A 15,230-nucleotide genomic window follows, 5' to 3' on the forward strand; every position below is an offset into this window, starting at 1 on the left:
AGTGCTCTTGACAATAAATTATTACGAGGGCGCAACAAGTGATTGACAGAATAAGCCATTGTACAACGGAATGTTGGGTGGCTATTTATATTGAAGTGTTGGAAGATTTAATAATGTGGAAAGATGGGCACCATATACTATCACGAGAAAGAAGCTGGTTACAGTGTGACTTGAATTTTGAGTGTTAACCAAAAAAACAAACAAAAAAACCAACATAGAAAAAATACTGGACAATGAGTACATCAAATTATTGTCATATTCTCTGGGTAATGGGATTGGAGGTATTTTCTCTTTATCTATTTTTAGAAATTGTATAAAATTAGCATGATTTGACTTTTATTGGCTTTTACAAAATTATTTTTTAATTCTATTCATCAAAGCCACGTCTTTCCCAATAACTCTGACCTACACTTACCTATTTTGTCTCTAAATCTTCTTGTTGGTTCTGCATAATCCATTACATGGCTGTATTCTGTCTTGTGTTATTACAAGACTGTTTCATTCATGTTAGTCTTGTCTCCACAATTAAGAAAAGTTTTCTCTGGCTAACCTGTGACTTCTTTTCTTGCTTTAGCATAGAGGTGGGCTTTGGCACGACTTCTTGCATGGCATGGCATTGTGCAGGAACTGATCTTGGTCCTGGATCCTCAAGGTGCCACATGACCTACATGGCTTTCCAGAGAAGGCCCTGGACCTGAGAATAACCCAAAGGCCCACAGCTCTCAAGGGAGTGGAGGCAAAGCTTGGCTTCTGACCCAGGCATTCAGGAACCAAGATCGTTCAACCCTCTCACACTACGCTGTCTCTATCCGCTCTAGTGACTGGACGAAGAGACCTGCAGAAACTAAGGCCCTGTCCAAATTCCAAACCAATGGTCCTCCAACAGCTAGGGCACAGCTGGAGATTGGAAGGTGACTTTTGTGTTCTTTTCTCATTGTTTGTGAATGACACTAGAGCTGAGAGAATCTTCAGTGACTGTCGTTCTTTCAAAAAGTTACCCCGTATTCTATTCTTAGAAAATGGTCATATTGACACAGTGCCTACTGTGGTCTGCATACCATGCCGATAGCAGCTCTATCCGGCCAGCTGAAGAGACGAGGTCTGGAGAGGCATGCCTTTGTTCTCACATTCCATGTGTGCTGGGAGGCAGTGACTCTTACATTTTTACTAGAAAACCCTGTGAAACGGCCTCTGCAATGATTTCATCGTGCCCGTTTCGCTCCGTAGTCGATTCAAACTCCAGTGGCCACCAGCCAGCCGTTAATGTCTCTCTTTTCCATCACTACAGCAGAAGGGCAGCATCGCTTACTTAAATAAGGCTTAGAACAGGAGACCCTGCTGTTTCCTTGACAGTTTTTCTTCAAGTGTATTCAGACACGATTCTCCACAGATACTTGTCGGGCTGTCAGGTGGAAGAAGGGTAAGATTTATTCTGTAACAGATTTCTATTGCTTCTATAACCCTAACATCACGCCAGTCTGGCACCTGCTGTCTCCCTTGCCCCAGTCCTGGTGCAGACCACCGTGCAGCCTCCCATCAGGTCTGCCGGCCTGTCCAGTCTTGCTCCTCTAATCCTTTCTCAGAGAGCCTAAGTGATCTGTTTAAATTGTAAATCTGATCACACCACACCTCTGCTTAAAACCCTGTAATGCCTCTGTATTGCCTTCAGGATAAACTCTCAACTCCTTAGCATTGCCTTTAAGACTCAGCCAGGTGCATGCCTTGCCCAGGTTGTCAGCCCTCCCAAGTCCTTTGCACACTGAACCCTCAACACTTGTTATCCTCTCTTACCTCTCTTTTCTAGGTCTTTTCCTAGAACATTTCCCCTCCTCTCTTCACCTAGTAGGCTAATTTGCCTTCCAGAAGTCACCTCAGAGATCACTTCCTCCAGAAGCCACCCTTAGTCACCCAAGGCCAAGGCTGGGTGATCTTACACGTTTCTTGTCATTTTATGTTGTAGGTACCTGTTTACATTTGCCTTCCTCTCCAGACAATAAGCTCGTTGATGGCTGGGATGGTTTTATTTATCACCATAACCCCAACATCAGTGTCTGACACAGGGACACTCAACAGTTACTGAATGAATGAATGAATGAATGAATGACAGATGACATAACAAGGATGGCAGATGGGTATTTTTGGAGGTAGATTTCCATTCTGTGTACTGAAGAACTTATTAACTGGGGATATCCAAACGAAGAAACCGACCAACCCATGAAGCACAGTGAAAGCCCCACCCCCGAAAGTCTCCACACAGAGCCCAAGTGGCCATCCGGGGAGAGCTTCTTCAGGAGACGGGTTGCAGTACGTGCCCTCCGCTCATTTCCTGTCTGGAGGAAGGCACGATTAGGTCCACTTCCGGGAGCAAAAGATCTGGGCTGGGGTTTCAGTTCTGTACTTGCTGTGAGAACTTGAGCAAGGGATGGCCTCTCTGAGCTTTTCTTACCTGTAAAATAGAGGCGATGCTCGGACTGCCTACTTCACAGATTTTGTGAGAACCAGATGAAGTCACATACAGTACTCTGTAAAAGCCTTCAGGCCAAATGGAAAGTATTATTATTTGCCACATAATCTTTTTTAGGTATTGCAGCTTCACTGAGTAACTCTTGTTCTGCAACGACATCAGAAAACAAAGTGCCATGTGGGGAGTTGGACTTTGGCAGGCAGAGCTGAGACAGCAGAGAAAGCTACCTCTTCTGTGCCCGGCCACTGTCCCAGGGAAAAGTGGGAGTCAAGAGTGCCTGTTTAGCCAGGATCTGTCAAAAGCCATTGTTCCTGCCCTCAGAGAGATTCCTTGAAGCCTATTACTAAAACAAAGGGAGTAGGGCTCCGAAGTCATAAGTCACTGTGTAAATCAGCAGAAACCCAAACTACGGACAGACATACGTGATAAATCTTCCCTTTGGGCCCCTTGATTTATGCTTAAAGTCAAGAGCAGTTGATAGCATTTCACTTCCCCTTTGGCAAAACAAACCCAATGAAACCATTTAATTTAAAGGCTTTTTATTAGGAACCACGGGAATGAGCTGCTTATCCCTCTGTAACAGTCTAGAGCAGGTCGTCAGGCCCAGGAGGGAGAGAGGTTATCAGAGGTGCTGTGGTGTGCTTTGCTGCATTGCTTAGGGCCCGGAAGGAAAGGTGGCGGCAACAGAGGTCAGCAGGAACTGGTGTTAGCCAAAACACCAATAGCCCGGGGAGAACCCTCTCCCTTCCTTCCAACTCCACGCAAGGCTGGAGCAGGCCAGGAGACGGAGAACGTGGCTGCCTTTTCTGCTGCTTCACTTCACTTGCTGGCCCTCCACTCTTGTTGCCGTTTGGTGATTAGGTATTTGAAGAACTCATACACAGACCACGCGATGGCTGTGGAGGGGATCTGGTAAATTACTCTGGCCTGCACCCCTCGGAAGTAGGCGGTCACCCCGCCTACTTGATACACCGTCCTGAAGGCACTTGCCATGCCTGTGATATGTCCCGTGATGTTTGAGTTCAAGGCCAGGGACTCCTGGGTGTTGAGCAGTGTTTTGCAAACGTCCAGTGGGGTTGTGGCGGCGGCAGCGACGGCTCCTGCACAGGCTCCGGAGAGGACGTGGGAGCTGGGGCTGTACCGTCTTTGGGGGTTAAAGTGCTCCTGCAGGAATTCATAGGTCATGAAGTGAATGGCTTGGAAGGGAACATTCATGGTTAGCTGCGTGGTGTAGCTACGATAGAAGGCGCCGGCCCCTTCATTTTGCCACACTGCCCGCACACAGTCTGTCACCCGGTGGTATGGTGAATTGTACATCTGCATCCTCTGCTTGACCACTGAGGGTGCCACCAACAAGAAGGAAGGAAACGATGCCAGCCGTCAACGGGGGAGCGAGGGTATCCAGATTCAGAGTCCCAAGTCGGCGGGTCGGCCATCGGAGCAGAGGGAGGGAAAAAAATATGAGTGAGCTGTCAATAATACGTTAATGCATTCTTATCTAATACGTTCAGGTTTCCCTTTTTTGAGAGGGGATAGGATAAGACTGGTAAAGAGCCAAAATATAACAGACCCACTTCTATTAGGTTTTCTTTAAAACCAACCAGTGAGGGGTGCCTGGGTGGCTCAGTTGGTTGGGCGTCTGGTGGTCTGCCTTTAGTTTAGGTCAGGACGCCAGGGTTGGGATGGAGGCCTGCACTGGGCTTGCTGCTCAGCAGGGAGTCTGCTTCTCCCTCTGCCTCTGCCCTTTCCCCGTTCACCCTCTCTCACGCTCCCAAATTAAACAAAATATTTTTTAAAAAAGCAACAATAAACACACAGAATATATGTATGATTTAGAGACTCCAGAGGGTTTCCTTGAAGTAAGTACCTACTACTATTATCTTACCCTTTCATAAAACTCAAGACAAGAAATGACTCAGTGGTAGTGAACATAATAATGAACGGATAGCCCTAATCTGCATCCTCAGGTATGCAGAGCACCCAACTCTTATGACACGAGGATGGTTAATCCTTCTACAGGCGAAGGGCTACCAAAAAGAAAACAAAATTCTTAACCAAGAAGGACTGTGGCTTTAGTTTCCAAACATCTGCTCCCTCAAGTGGGTAACATGATGTGAACTCTGGATCTCTAGCTTAGGTTTGGCCCTTGTCACACCATGGCCTTGCCCAGACAAGTAAAGAACTAGAACTTAAAGAACATGGCAACCATGCTACCCCTTCATATTTGAGTATCTCACCCTCCACCTGGAAAGCTGAGATCCAAGTAGCCATGTATGAACTGAGCTCTACAATGTACCCTTTCATTCCTATTTCATCTGTCTTCATTTCAACAAGAAAGGCTGGATTTTTAAAGGTTTTAAAATCATCCATCTTCACCTCTTTGAAGAAAAGTGAAATAATCTTAAATTTTCAGATGAGATCAAATCCCCTACAGAGGAGACTTCCAGGAAGGCCCAGGAATAGGCCTTCTTTTTTGAGAAAAGCCCCAAAGCCGATGAACTCTCAAGGAGTTTCCTAAGGGGCGCCTCCTCAGTACCCACAACATGGAGGGGAGCGCCCTCTACCGGTAAGACGCAGTAGCACAGCAGGATTTCCCACCCAAACCAACCACGTGCTCCCTGGCTTTCTTCTGCAAACCAGAAATAAAGGAAAAGCCCGGAGATGCAGATGCAGCTGCCCACAGAGGGAATGGAGGCAGAATCATTACCTTCTGCTGGATTCATGGCTGCATCATGCAGTAATGTTGCTACACACCCAGCTGCACCTGCAAAGGAGAAAACAACTGCCACATATAAGGCCAGGAGAGGTCAGGTGATTCACTGAGGCCTGGCGGGGGGTGGGGGGACAGCTAAGCCAGAGTAGGGACAGGGAACGTAGGAGCCAGTTCAAAAGATGGGACCCCACTACTCCTAAACCCCCGTTCAGAGAAATGAAGATACTTGTTCCCACAAGCTTATTTAAGGTCACCAATCTCCATTCCATAGGCATAATAGGAAGGCCCAGAAGAGCCTAGGAAAACAGCCCAGATTTTACAGCCAGTTCTGAGAATAAACACAGTTTATGCCCCAGATAGGAACCAGATCCACTGCGGCCAAGGGATGCCAGCGTCAGCTGCCTCCAGTGGAGGGAGAACATGAGGGGCGGCAGGGTGGTCAAATTTGCACCACAGCATCTCACCTCCCAGCCTGACACCCCTGTGTTGCCCAGTCCATCTCCACAGATTCTAGTATCTCTACGACTAGACCTTTCCTTCGGGTCCTGAACTGCCATATCCCTCACCACTCCCGTTCGCTCTCAATTTGGTGCTCAGTCCTCAAACACCCGGCTGCTGTCCCTTCCGTTCCTTCCACATAACCTCCAACCCTCTGGTTTCTCTGTGCAGAAGTCCCTTGGCTCCAGCCCAATTCACATGTTGAGGCCTGGTCATGTCCTCAGCAACTCAAACTGCCTCTGGTCAGTTAGGGTCCTGAAAAGGTGAGGCAAAGAGCTGGGGCTCCATTAATGTCTTCCTTGGGTGACTGGGTCACCTCTGATCCTGCCCCGAAGAGCAGGACATCACCTATCAGGAAATACACAATGGCGGGGGTAGTCCGGTGTGTCTCCACATTACTGGGGCATTAGAAGTTGGTGCAGGGAGATGAGTCGAGCTGGTAGGTAAGGGAAGATACTGTTAACACTTTGTTGAGGAGGTCAAGGAGGGGTGGGGTTGCAGGAGCCCCTTGTCTGAGAACTTCAGGTTTGGAAGTCCCTCCCCTATAATCTGGCCTACCCCAGCCCAGAGCTTCAGCTCCAAACCATGCTGAGACGGGAAAGCACGGACAGCAGCAAAGCCCAGAGAGTTGAGAAAGTGGGGGAACCAGCACAGGAAGGCTCAATACCGTTGGCAATATGGCTATTGCCCCCAGGGTGGATTACATCACTCAATGTCTTTTTTAACTTTTCATAGCAGGCAAAATAGAGGGCATGGGCAGGCCCCGCGCCCGTCGCTGTGACGTTCAGCCCCCGCATAGGCCTCCACAGCCCCTCCGTTCTTATAATCCTCCAGAGCGCCTCCAACACATTGCGGTAGCGGGCGGCTGGGTCCGGCTGTAGGCTCTGCATCCGGGTCTGAAATTACAGAAAGAAGCGCAGGGTCAGTGATGCCAACTCCCCATTCAGCTTCCCGACTTCCGACACTGAGACTGTGGGCACTTCTATGTGGAATCGTGCCAAGGGGCAGGAGTGCCGTCTGGCTTCCAGGTTTACTTCCTTCCAGATCTGCATCCAATCTTTCCAAGACCTGGACCTTTTTTTTTGCTAGTCATCTATGAGGGGAACACCGCTGTTGTCTCTGAGGACATCACTGCTTGGGACGTGGCCTTGGACTCTGAAATGATTCAGAGCCTCAGCAACAAATACCAAGCCCGTGTTTCAGAAGAAGTTGCTTTTGTGCCTTAATAATCTCGGGCCGAGTTCTTTCCCAATGTATTTTGAAGTCAACTATTTTCTGTCTACAACATAGTTTATGCATTATTTCTGAAGATTGATCCTGGGCCTGCTTGTTCACCACATACTACACTAATGAGGATAACTCACCCTTTGTTAGATCCTTGATAATTATCTGAGTTTCTCAGATTACTTGGCATTGGCACCTGGGCCTGTAGGTTAAACTCTTGGCAAAGGCAGCATCTGTAATTGATACTGCTCTAATTTCATGGGAAAGAGCATTTAACCTGAAACTATGAAAGGTGGAAACCAACTTAGTCTCTAAAACTGAAGGGATTTCCAGATCTCTAATCCAAACTGAATGAATCCCGAAATTGGTATCCAATAATATCAGCCTTCGTGAAACATAATCCATGGAATTTCCAGAGGATTCAATGACTGAGACAAAAATACATGGTAGACACTTTGTATAATGCTGGACAAAGTTGGACTGAAATATAGGAAATGTATCTTTTCAAAACATTCCCCAAATCACAGACCCTCAGGGGAAAGGTGTGTCTCCTAATGAAAATCTCTTGTCTGTTGATCCACTTCAAGATTAAGGTAGCATTGTGGGATGCCTGGGTGGCTCAGTTGGTTAAGCAGCTGCCTTCGGCTCAGGTCATGATCCCAGCGTCCTGGGATCGAGTCCCACATCGGGCTCCTTGCTCATCGGGGAGCCTGCTTCTCCCTCTGCCTCTGCCTGCCATTCTGTCTGCCTGTGCTTGCTCTCTCTCCCTCTCTCTCTCTCTGACAAATAAATAAATAAAATCTTTAAAAAAAAAAAAAAGATTAAGGTAGCATGGAGATGAACAATATAAAATCAATGTCCAGAGCCTGGAACAGAGTAAGCACTCAAGATATGTTTGTTGAATGAATGAATGAACGGATGAATGAAAGAACAAATGAATCTTAGCTGTCTGCACCAGTTCACAAAGTAAGAAGTGGGCTATTAGTGAGTCAGTAGGGGCAACTAATGCCCAAATGCAGTTTAAATTCCTACTTCATTCCAGTTATTGATTCAATTTGAACCTTCCTTTTGGCCATCTGGAATCCAAGAGCACTGCCGCTTCTCAAGAGCATAGGGGAAAACAATTAACCAGATTAACAGGTCCTAGTTAGCTGTAAGCAATCCACATTCCTCTAAAGTTATTTTCTCCTGCTCGCTACCGACAAAGAACTGGAAGCTTAAAAGGTTAATACGAAGTTCAATCATAAATACAGTATCATTTATTACAACTTGACTCATTCTACTTCTCAAAAAATTAATAAATAAATAAAACACCATAAATTTCCAATAAAGGATATGCTTACGACAAATCTTTCACATCACGCTGAGGTACAGAATCCATTAGAGGAGTTATTCGTGACTACAGGTCTTTGCTGGCTACAGCTGCTAATAAAGATAAACTGGGCCTGGTGGCTTAACAATTGTGTTTCCATAGGTTTGTTTGAAACTGCTCTGTACAGGGACAATGTTCAGAAATTGCATGGCTCTGCTGAAGTCAGTGGCATTACCAGCCTTGAAAGGTCTGGCCTCAGAGACTTAGAACCTTTCACCCTCAAGAGAAACCTGGACTGAAAGTTACTTTGAACATTTTATACACACCTTTACATCTAACACAATTCTACTTACACCCTTATAGAAAGGACCCAGGCATAAGCTAGGCCAAATATAAAAATCAATATGGCTCCCCAAAGGAGTGAACCAATAAATCTTTCTTTGGGAGAAAAATGAAATCTCTACAAGTTTATGAATAGCCTTTAATTATTTAGAAAAACACTGGCTTTGAAGAAAATCCAAATGAACTAATAGGGAGATAAGTGGTTTGGTAAAAGAACAAGCCACATTTGAGTCAATTGAGTATGAGCCTGAGTATGAGCCCCTGCTTTGCTAGATGTGTGGTCTTGGATAGATCACTTAGCCAGAGTTTCAATGTTGTCATCTAAAACATGAGACTAAGAATGGGTCACGGGGCTGTTGTGCAGATTCCAAGGGGACATGTAAAAGCCACTGGTAATTTATGAAGCACTAGAAATATAAGGCTTTTTATTTTTTTTTATTCAAACACGATTCTTGGGCATATTTGTTCATACCATAGAATTTATAGATGATGGCACTGTTGTCTCTTGTATACATTTCACAAATGTGCATGGGCAACTAACTGGTGCTTAGCCACCAGTAAATTAGGTTTAATTTTGTATTTTTTTGTTTTTACTTTAAAGTTTCTCTGTGGCTATAATGATTTTTATGTCCAACTATTAATCTGGAGGTCATGTTTAGGGATGAGCACTATTATGAAACTCTGTGCCTTGCTTGGATCTGTAGATCTACTTCTGGGAAGGATGTATGGAAGGCCTGAGAGTCAGATTGGGTTCAAATCATGACGGTGCCACTTAGCTTGCTTCCTTTTCTTCATCTGTAAAATAATGAAAATGGTGTATACTTTGTGAAATTGCTTCAAGGATTAAATGAATAATTTTATGTAAGGCACATCAATTAGTGCTTGGCAAACAAGAACAATTGCCCTTTATTCAATAATAAGTATTAGATACAAGAAAGTCAAATAAGCCAATGTTTCTACTTCCTAACTTTTCACTGGTGCATGTGTATAGATAACCATTTGCATCTGGAGTTTGGAAAAGATTTCCCTTGCTCTTTCTCTCTTTAACTTATTATGTAAGTAGATTATTTGTGATCCCAATACAGAGCCAAAAAGTAGCACCTTGGAGGCAGGTGGGTGCTTAGCCAGATGATTTTGAGATGATTCTGACTACTTTGGTTCCAGAGCCTGTCCCTATAGATAAAGTCTGGTGTTTGCCTCTGAGGCTCAGAAAAGGAAAACTGGAATATATTTGGACTCCCAAACCTCCCTATTACGACTATGTAAATAGTTGGCTGAGTAACTGTGGCCTAGCGGGTTATGGTACGTTCCTCCCAAGGATATTTTAAATCAACTTGACCCTGATAAGTAGCTGGGGTGCACAGGCTTGCATGCCAAGAGGCAATGCCAACTTTCATTTGAAAACACTGTGGCTGCTGTTTAGGCTCCAACACAGTTACCTGCCTCTAGTCTTAGGGACGGTTGGGCTGCTCTTCTTCTCCACCACCATTTATGGTAAAAGAGGAACTGGGAAGCCCTGGGACAAGTGAACTGGGAAGTCCTTTCTGAAGGAAGAGATTGAATTTTACTTTCATGTTTGCACAACAATGTCTAACATCCTACTGACATTAAATCCTACCAGTCTCACCTAGCTGTTCCCTCTAGTTATTTAAATCTCAGTATTAATGGCAAATGCAAATGATTCTTCTAAAATATGCTTTTGTATCTTTGAAGACTCTTGAGCATTTTTTTGCCTCTGAATCAAATAATTATTTAATACAGGACTTTGAGGCATGACTATAATGTCATATGACTAATTTTTTAAAAACAAACACTTAAAAGTTTGTGTAAATGAATAAGAACTGTTCTTCAAAACAGTTACCTTGGAAGGCTAGAAGTAACTTATTCTAGCAATGCCGTGATTATGCAAAATATTTCTGGAACTCCTCTTTCAGAAGAGTTCCCTCAGTGGGTTTATCAGCCTCAAGAATAAATCAGTCTCCTTGCTTTCTGGTGCTACCTTCTCTTTGTTTTCAATCAATATTACCCATTTTGATCTTCTGCCTTATTTATCATTTTTTATTCCGAATGGTCTGTTACTAAAAAAACAAAAAACAAAAAACAAAAAAACCCAAAATCCATTTTGTCACACAGCAAAGATTTGCCCTCTTTCATATTTACCCAAATATTCTGCAAGCATTCCTAACAGAGGAATCTATAAAATATTTATAGCAACATTATGCAAAGATATTGAATAAGGAGACAGCCTCCCAAGGTAATGGAACAACACTTAAGTTGATAAGTTATAGTAATATTTCTCAGTCACATTATTACGTTGTATTTTTCAAGTCATTAAATAATTTTCACTGCTTTCTTTGATCTAGTTTTCATTTGATACCCATCCTGAAACATAGCACCCTAAACCCTGCTCTCTACTCACAGTCTAAGTATAGTGAAGTTACTTTACTTTGCAGTTAGGTCATTTTAATTTTTGGATATATAGCATTAACAACTCACAGTCATTCAACCTAGACTTTACTACATAAATGTCAGAATCTTTACTGGTACTTATCCACTTTATATTTTAATACTGTTAGAGCATTAACCATCCTCTTACTTCTCTCGCATGGATTTTACTATTTATTTCTATTCCTCTCAACTGACAAGGGTATTTAAAACTCTAGTATCCATTTTAACCAAGTGCAATCTACCAGTTTCAATAGGTATGGCCCTTGGTAGGAGTTGCCTTGCAACTTGCTAGAAAACTATCAACTCAGAGTCATTCAAAAGCTTAATGAGTACTTTCCCTATTTCTTCATCCACACTACCAATGAAAACATGTGAGAGTGCCAGAACCAGGAAGAAGCAGAAAAGATAGACTTCATATTTCCCAACTCAATACTCTCTCCTTTTGAATATGTAACATTTTCCTAATTTGAGGGAAAAAACACACTTCAAAGAGCTGTGAGGATACTGTTTGACTATAACCCCAACATTTTAAAGGAGGCATCAGTCTGTCGATACATTTATTTCAACAGCCCCCTTGAATTTACTTTTCACTCAATCTAGTTCTCACTTTCAGAGATTGGTACCTTTGCTAATGCACAAGAATAAGAACTGTAAAGAAAAATCAGCTCCTCTCTTCACCTAGCTTTCTTCCGAAGCACTTGACTTCTTTACCCACTTATCAGTCTGCTTGGTTGTGGCTGCAGTTAGTTCTTACTTTCACAGGAATCATGCCGTCATGTTGATCCCAGTTCATTTTCAATATTATCATGCTTTCCTTCTAGGCAACTTTTCCCTTTTGTCAACTTCAGCTGGCTAAAGAAATACACTGTCAGGTCCATCTCTTGTTTGAGGGCTGCACATACAAAAATCCTAATCCCAGTTTAGTTTTCATGTTCAGGAAATAGGTGGGGTATCATGCCTGATGCAGAGAAACCGAAACCTCTTCCTGAACGTGGTCTTTCCCAAATTACTTCCAGTCTAGAACTATGAATTCTCACTGCACAAATGATTTCCAGTCACTCGTGGTTTAAGATTTAATAAGTAAATGCTCTATCTAGCTGAGAGATTTCAGATTTCGGTTCTGCCCCCTCACTTTTAAGGGAAGACACAGCAAGAAGCTTGTAAAAGCACCTGCCACAGAACATCTCAAGCCTTTAAGATTCTATTCAGGGTCTGATTCACCCCAGTTGGCTTCACCTTAATCAAGTTAGTAGCACTTACCTGTTCCATCCCATCCCACCCTATTCCTGTTTAGTCCCAGCTAGGATCCGGGGCCTTGGCTGACAGATTTTCTTTCCACAGTCCCGATTCAGATCTCACTGACGGTTAGAAATGGGTCCTGGTTCCTGGCTGGGTTCAATCCCCAGCCGGGACCTTGCTTGTACGGAGTATCGGTCGAATCGTGCGGCGATGGCAGGGGCCAGGAAGAAACCCATGTCGGCTCCGGCTCTCGGCCGGGATCCTGGCTCTGGACAGGACCCAGGGGTCGGGTCTGCCTCAGGTCGGATTCGGAGCCGGTCCACGTCTCACCTTGACGCAGTCGATGGGATACATCACGCAGTGCTCCAGGATCCCTGCCACGGCGCCCGCCACCATGTGCGTGGTGACAGTGGCTCCAGCCGGCAGCGCCTCGTAGTCCGGGCCGGTGTCCGGATCCTGCCGTACCGGGGGCCTGCAGGCCCCGGCCTCCCCGCCGCCGGCCCCCCGGCCCACGCCCCGCTGCAGCCACCCGTCCAGCAGCGCCGACTCCCCGGGGCTCCGCCCCGGCCCAGCCGCCGGCCCCCCCGCCACACCGCCAGCACCCCGCCCCTCCAACTCCATCCACCCGGGCCAGCTGCGGCGCCCACCCTCGCCGCCGCTGCCGCTGCCGCCACCGTCCCCCAGCCCCGTCGTGTCCGCCTCAGGCGCGGCCCAGAGAGCCCGGGGCCTCCGGCTCCCGCTCGGCCCATGAACACGCCCCCCAGCCAGCCATTGGTGCGGCCGTCAAGGCAGCCCCGCCCCTTTGCTTACGTCGGAAAAAGATGTCTGTGGTATTAGAGAAGTTGCCTGTCATTCCTCCGCCCTGCGGCGTTGCTACGGTTTAGATCCCACCCCTTCCCCTTTGATCTTGGGAAGCTTCTTGTTTATTGGCCATTGATTGGCCAACATGCAAGAACAGCCCGCCCACCGACTTTTCTGGAGGGCGGAGGGAAACTTAAGGCTGAACTTCGATAGGCTCAACCACTCTTGATACTTTGACTGCGGCCATTGGCCATCACCACGTCGGGATTCGATTGGCTACGGGAAGAGAGCGAAGAGCCCAGCGGGTAGAGGGACGGGATTTGGGCCACAGACTGGCGGCTGGGGAGCTGCGGGCGCTGCATGCCGGATGGTCTCGGGAGGGGGTGGGGTGGTGCCAGGCCTTCAGGGTCAAACCGTTGCAGTCAGCCGTTAGAACTGCGTTCGAGCGCGGGCCCCAAATCCCGGGACACGCGGGTCACGGGCGGGCGGCGCTGGCCCCAGAGCTCTGTTCCCGCGGGATCTCGGGCTGGCGTGAGGTGGAGCCAGCTTGGGCCGGGTATTCCCTGGCGCGGCCAGCGGGCCTGTACGGGAAGCTGTTGCGACATGCGGGCGGAGGCCCCTTACACTCCGGTTGGATCTGGCGTGCTGTCCCCCGCCCCATGCCGCGCGCGAGCCGGCTCCTGAGGGCTCGGTGCTCCTCAAGCCCCGGCATGCCGCCCTGGGCTTGCACGCGAAGTCGCCCGGTATATCCCGCGGGTGCTGAATGAATGAGTTCTCCGGAGCCCGCTGTCGCTGGGTCCTGTTCCAGGCCGAGAGCTGGAGGCAGGAAAGAGATGTCGAAATGGGGCGGGATGATTCAGAGATGACAGGTGGAGAGGCCGGTCTGGAGGCAGCTGCCAAACAGCACAGAAAGTACGGCGACTGTGGAGAAGCTCGGACAGAACAGCTTTTCCCTGCACTTACGCGCGGATGACCACCACTGCCTGGGGGAGATTGCCTTTTGAGATAAGACCGCTGTTCTTCACAGGAGGGGCGGCCTGAGTCTGAGAGCTGCACTCACTGGTTAATGCCGGCTATTTCCAGCCGGGAGCACCACCTCCTGGGCGGTGACGTTGCGCGGGAGCTACACGAGGGCTGCTGGCTCCGTTGAGGAACGCAGATCTCTCCTCTCCTCCGTCGTCCGTGCTTCAGTATCCGTTCTCCGGAGTGTGTTTACCCAAGCCTCCCCCGTTTCCAGCTCTGTTCTTACTACCTATTTTACCGAGATGACGATGCAGTTGTCAACTTTTCCATCTCGTTATAGCTTTTAAGAAAGAGGCTTTCTTTTTTCTTTAAAGCTTAGCCCTTCTCCGAGCCTCGGGGCTTGGGGGGGGGGGGTGGTGGGTTTGTTTGGTTTTAACTGTTTTATTCATCTATTCTCTTCCTCCTCAGCAGTGGTTAATAACCTTTGGGCCCGGACCTTTGCGAAAGTAACGAAACTACAGACGCTCTTCCCTCCACTTCCCACCTGCCATGCACACACCTAGGGGGCCATAAACTTTAGGTTAAAAACCCTTCTCTACATCTTCTCTCTTCTCTAGCTCGTTTCCCTTGAGAAATGAATAGATCTCCCCAAAAGATAAACCACTCAACCCTGCTAGAGTACTAATTCCCTCTACTGCCAAACTACTGCAGTAATGAGCTATACCTGCTGTATCCTTTCTCTCCTTAATCCCCACATTTAAATTTTTTTAAAAATTTTTATTTATTTACTTGAGAGAGAGCGTGAGCAAGGGAAAGAACACGAGCAGGGGCAGAGGGAGAAGCACACTCCCCATTAAGCAAGGAGCCCCTTGGGGGGCTCCATCCCAGGACCTGACATCACGACCTGGTCAGAAGGCAGAAACTTAACAGACCGGGCCACTCAGGTGCCCAGCCCCAACATTTTCACTCATTTATCCAGTGACCACAGATGACCTTTCCAAATGTAATGGTATTTTTCTTATTCCCTCCTGCCCCCACTGACTTATCCCTCACTGAAATACTTTCCTCCCTAGGAACCACTCTATTCTACATTTTAGACTTCTCAATCTCCTACATTTCTCTAAACACCAAGGGAAAGCATTACTAACGTTTTAATGCTTTTTGTCATCTTCAATACCTTAGAGAAACTTACCATTCCAAATCTGTTTTCCCCATTGGGCCTGTAT

General features: G+C 46.7%; 1 protein-coding gene across 1 annotated transcript; it reads right to left on the reverse strand.

Annotated features, from left to right (window-relative positions):
* Positions 1-2,986: 2,986 nt before the first annotated feature.
* On the reverse strand, positions 2,987-12,861 carry LOC111145060 (solute carrier family 25 member 28). The gene is made up of 4 exons (XM_022499674.1): positions 12,571-12,861; positions 6,343-6,571; positions 5,172-5,228; positions 2,987-3,801 (listed from the first exon to the last, which is right to left on the reverse strand). The coding sequence occupies exons 1-4, from the start codon at positions 12,859-12,861 to the stop codon at positions 3,284-3,286; spliced, it is 1,095 nt and encodes a 364-aa protein (XP_022355382.1). The 3' UTR covers positions 2,987-3,283.
* Between the last annotated feature and the right edge of the window lie 2,369 nt (positions 12,862-15,230).

The sequence above is a fragment of the Enhydra lutris genome, unplaced genomic scaffold (assembly GCF_002288905.1).
Source record: "Enhydra lutris kenyoni isolate GAN:26980312 unplaced genomic scaffold, ASM228890v2 scaffoldscaffold12, whole genome shotgun sequence".
NCBI classification, from domain to species: Eukaryota; Metazoa; Chordata; class Mammalia; order Carnivora; family Mustelidae; genus Enhydra; species Enhydra lutris.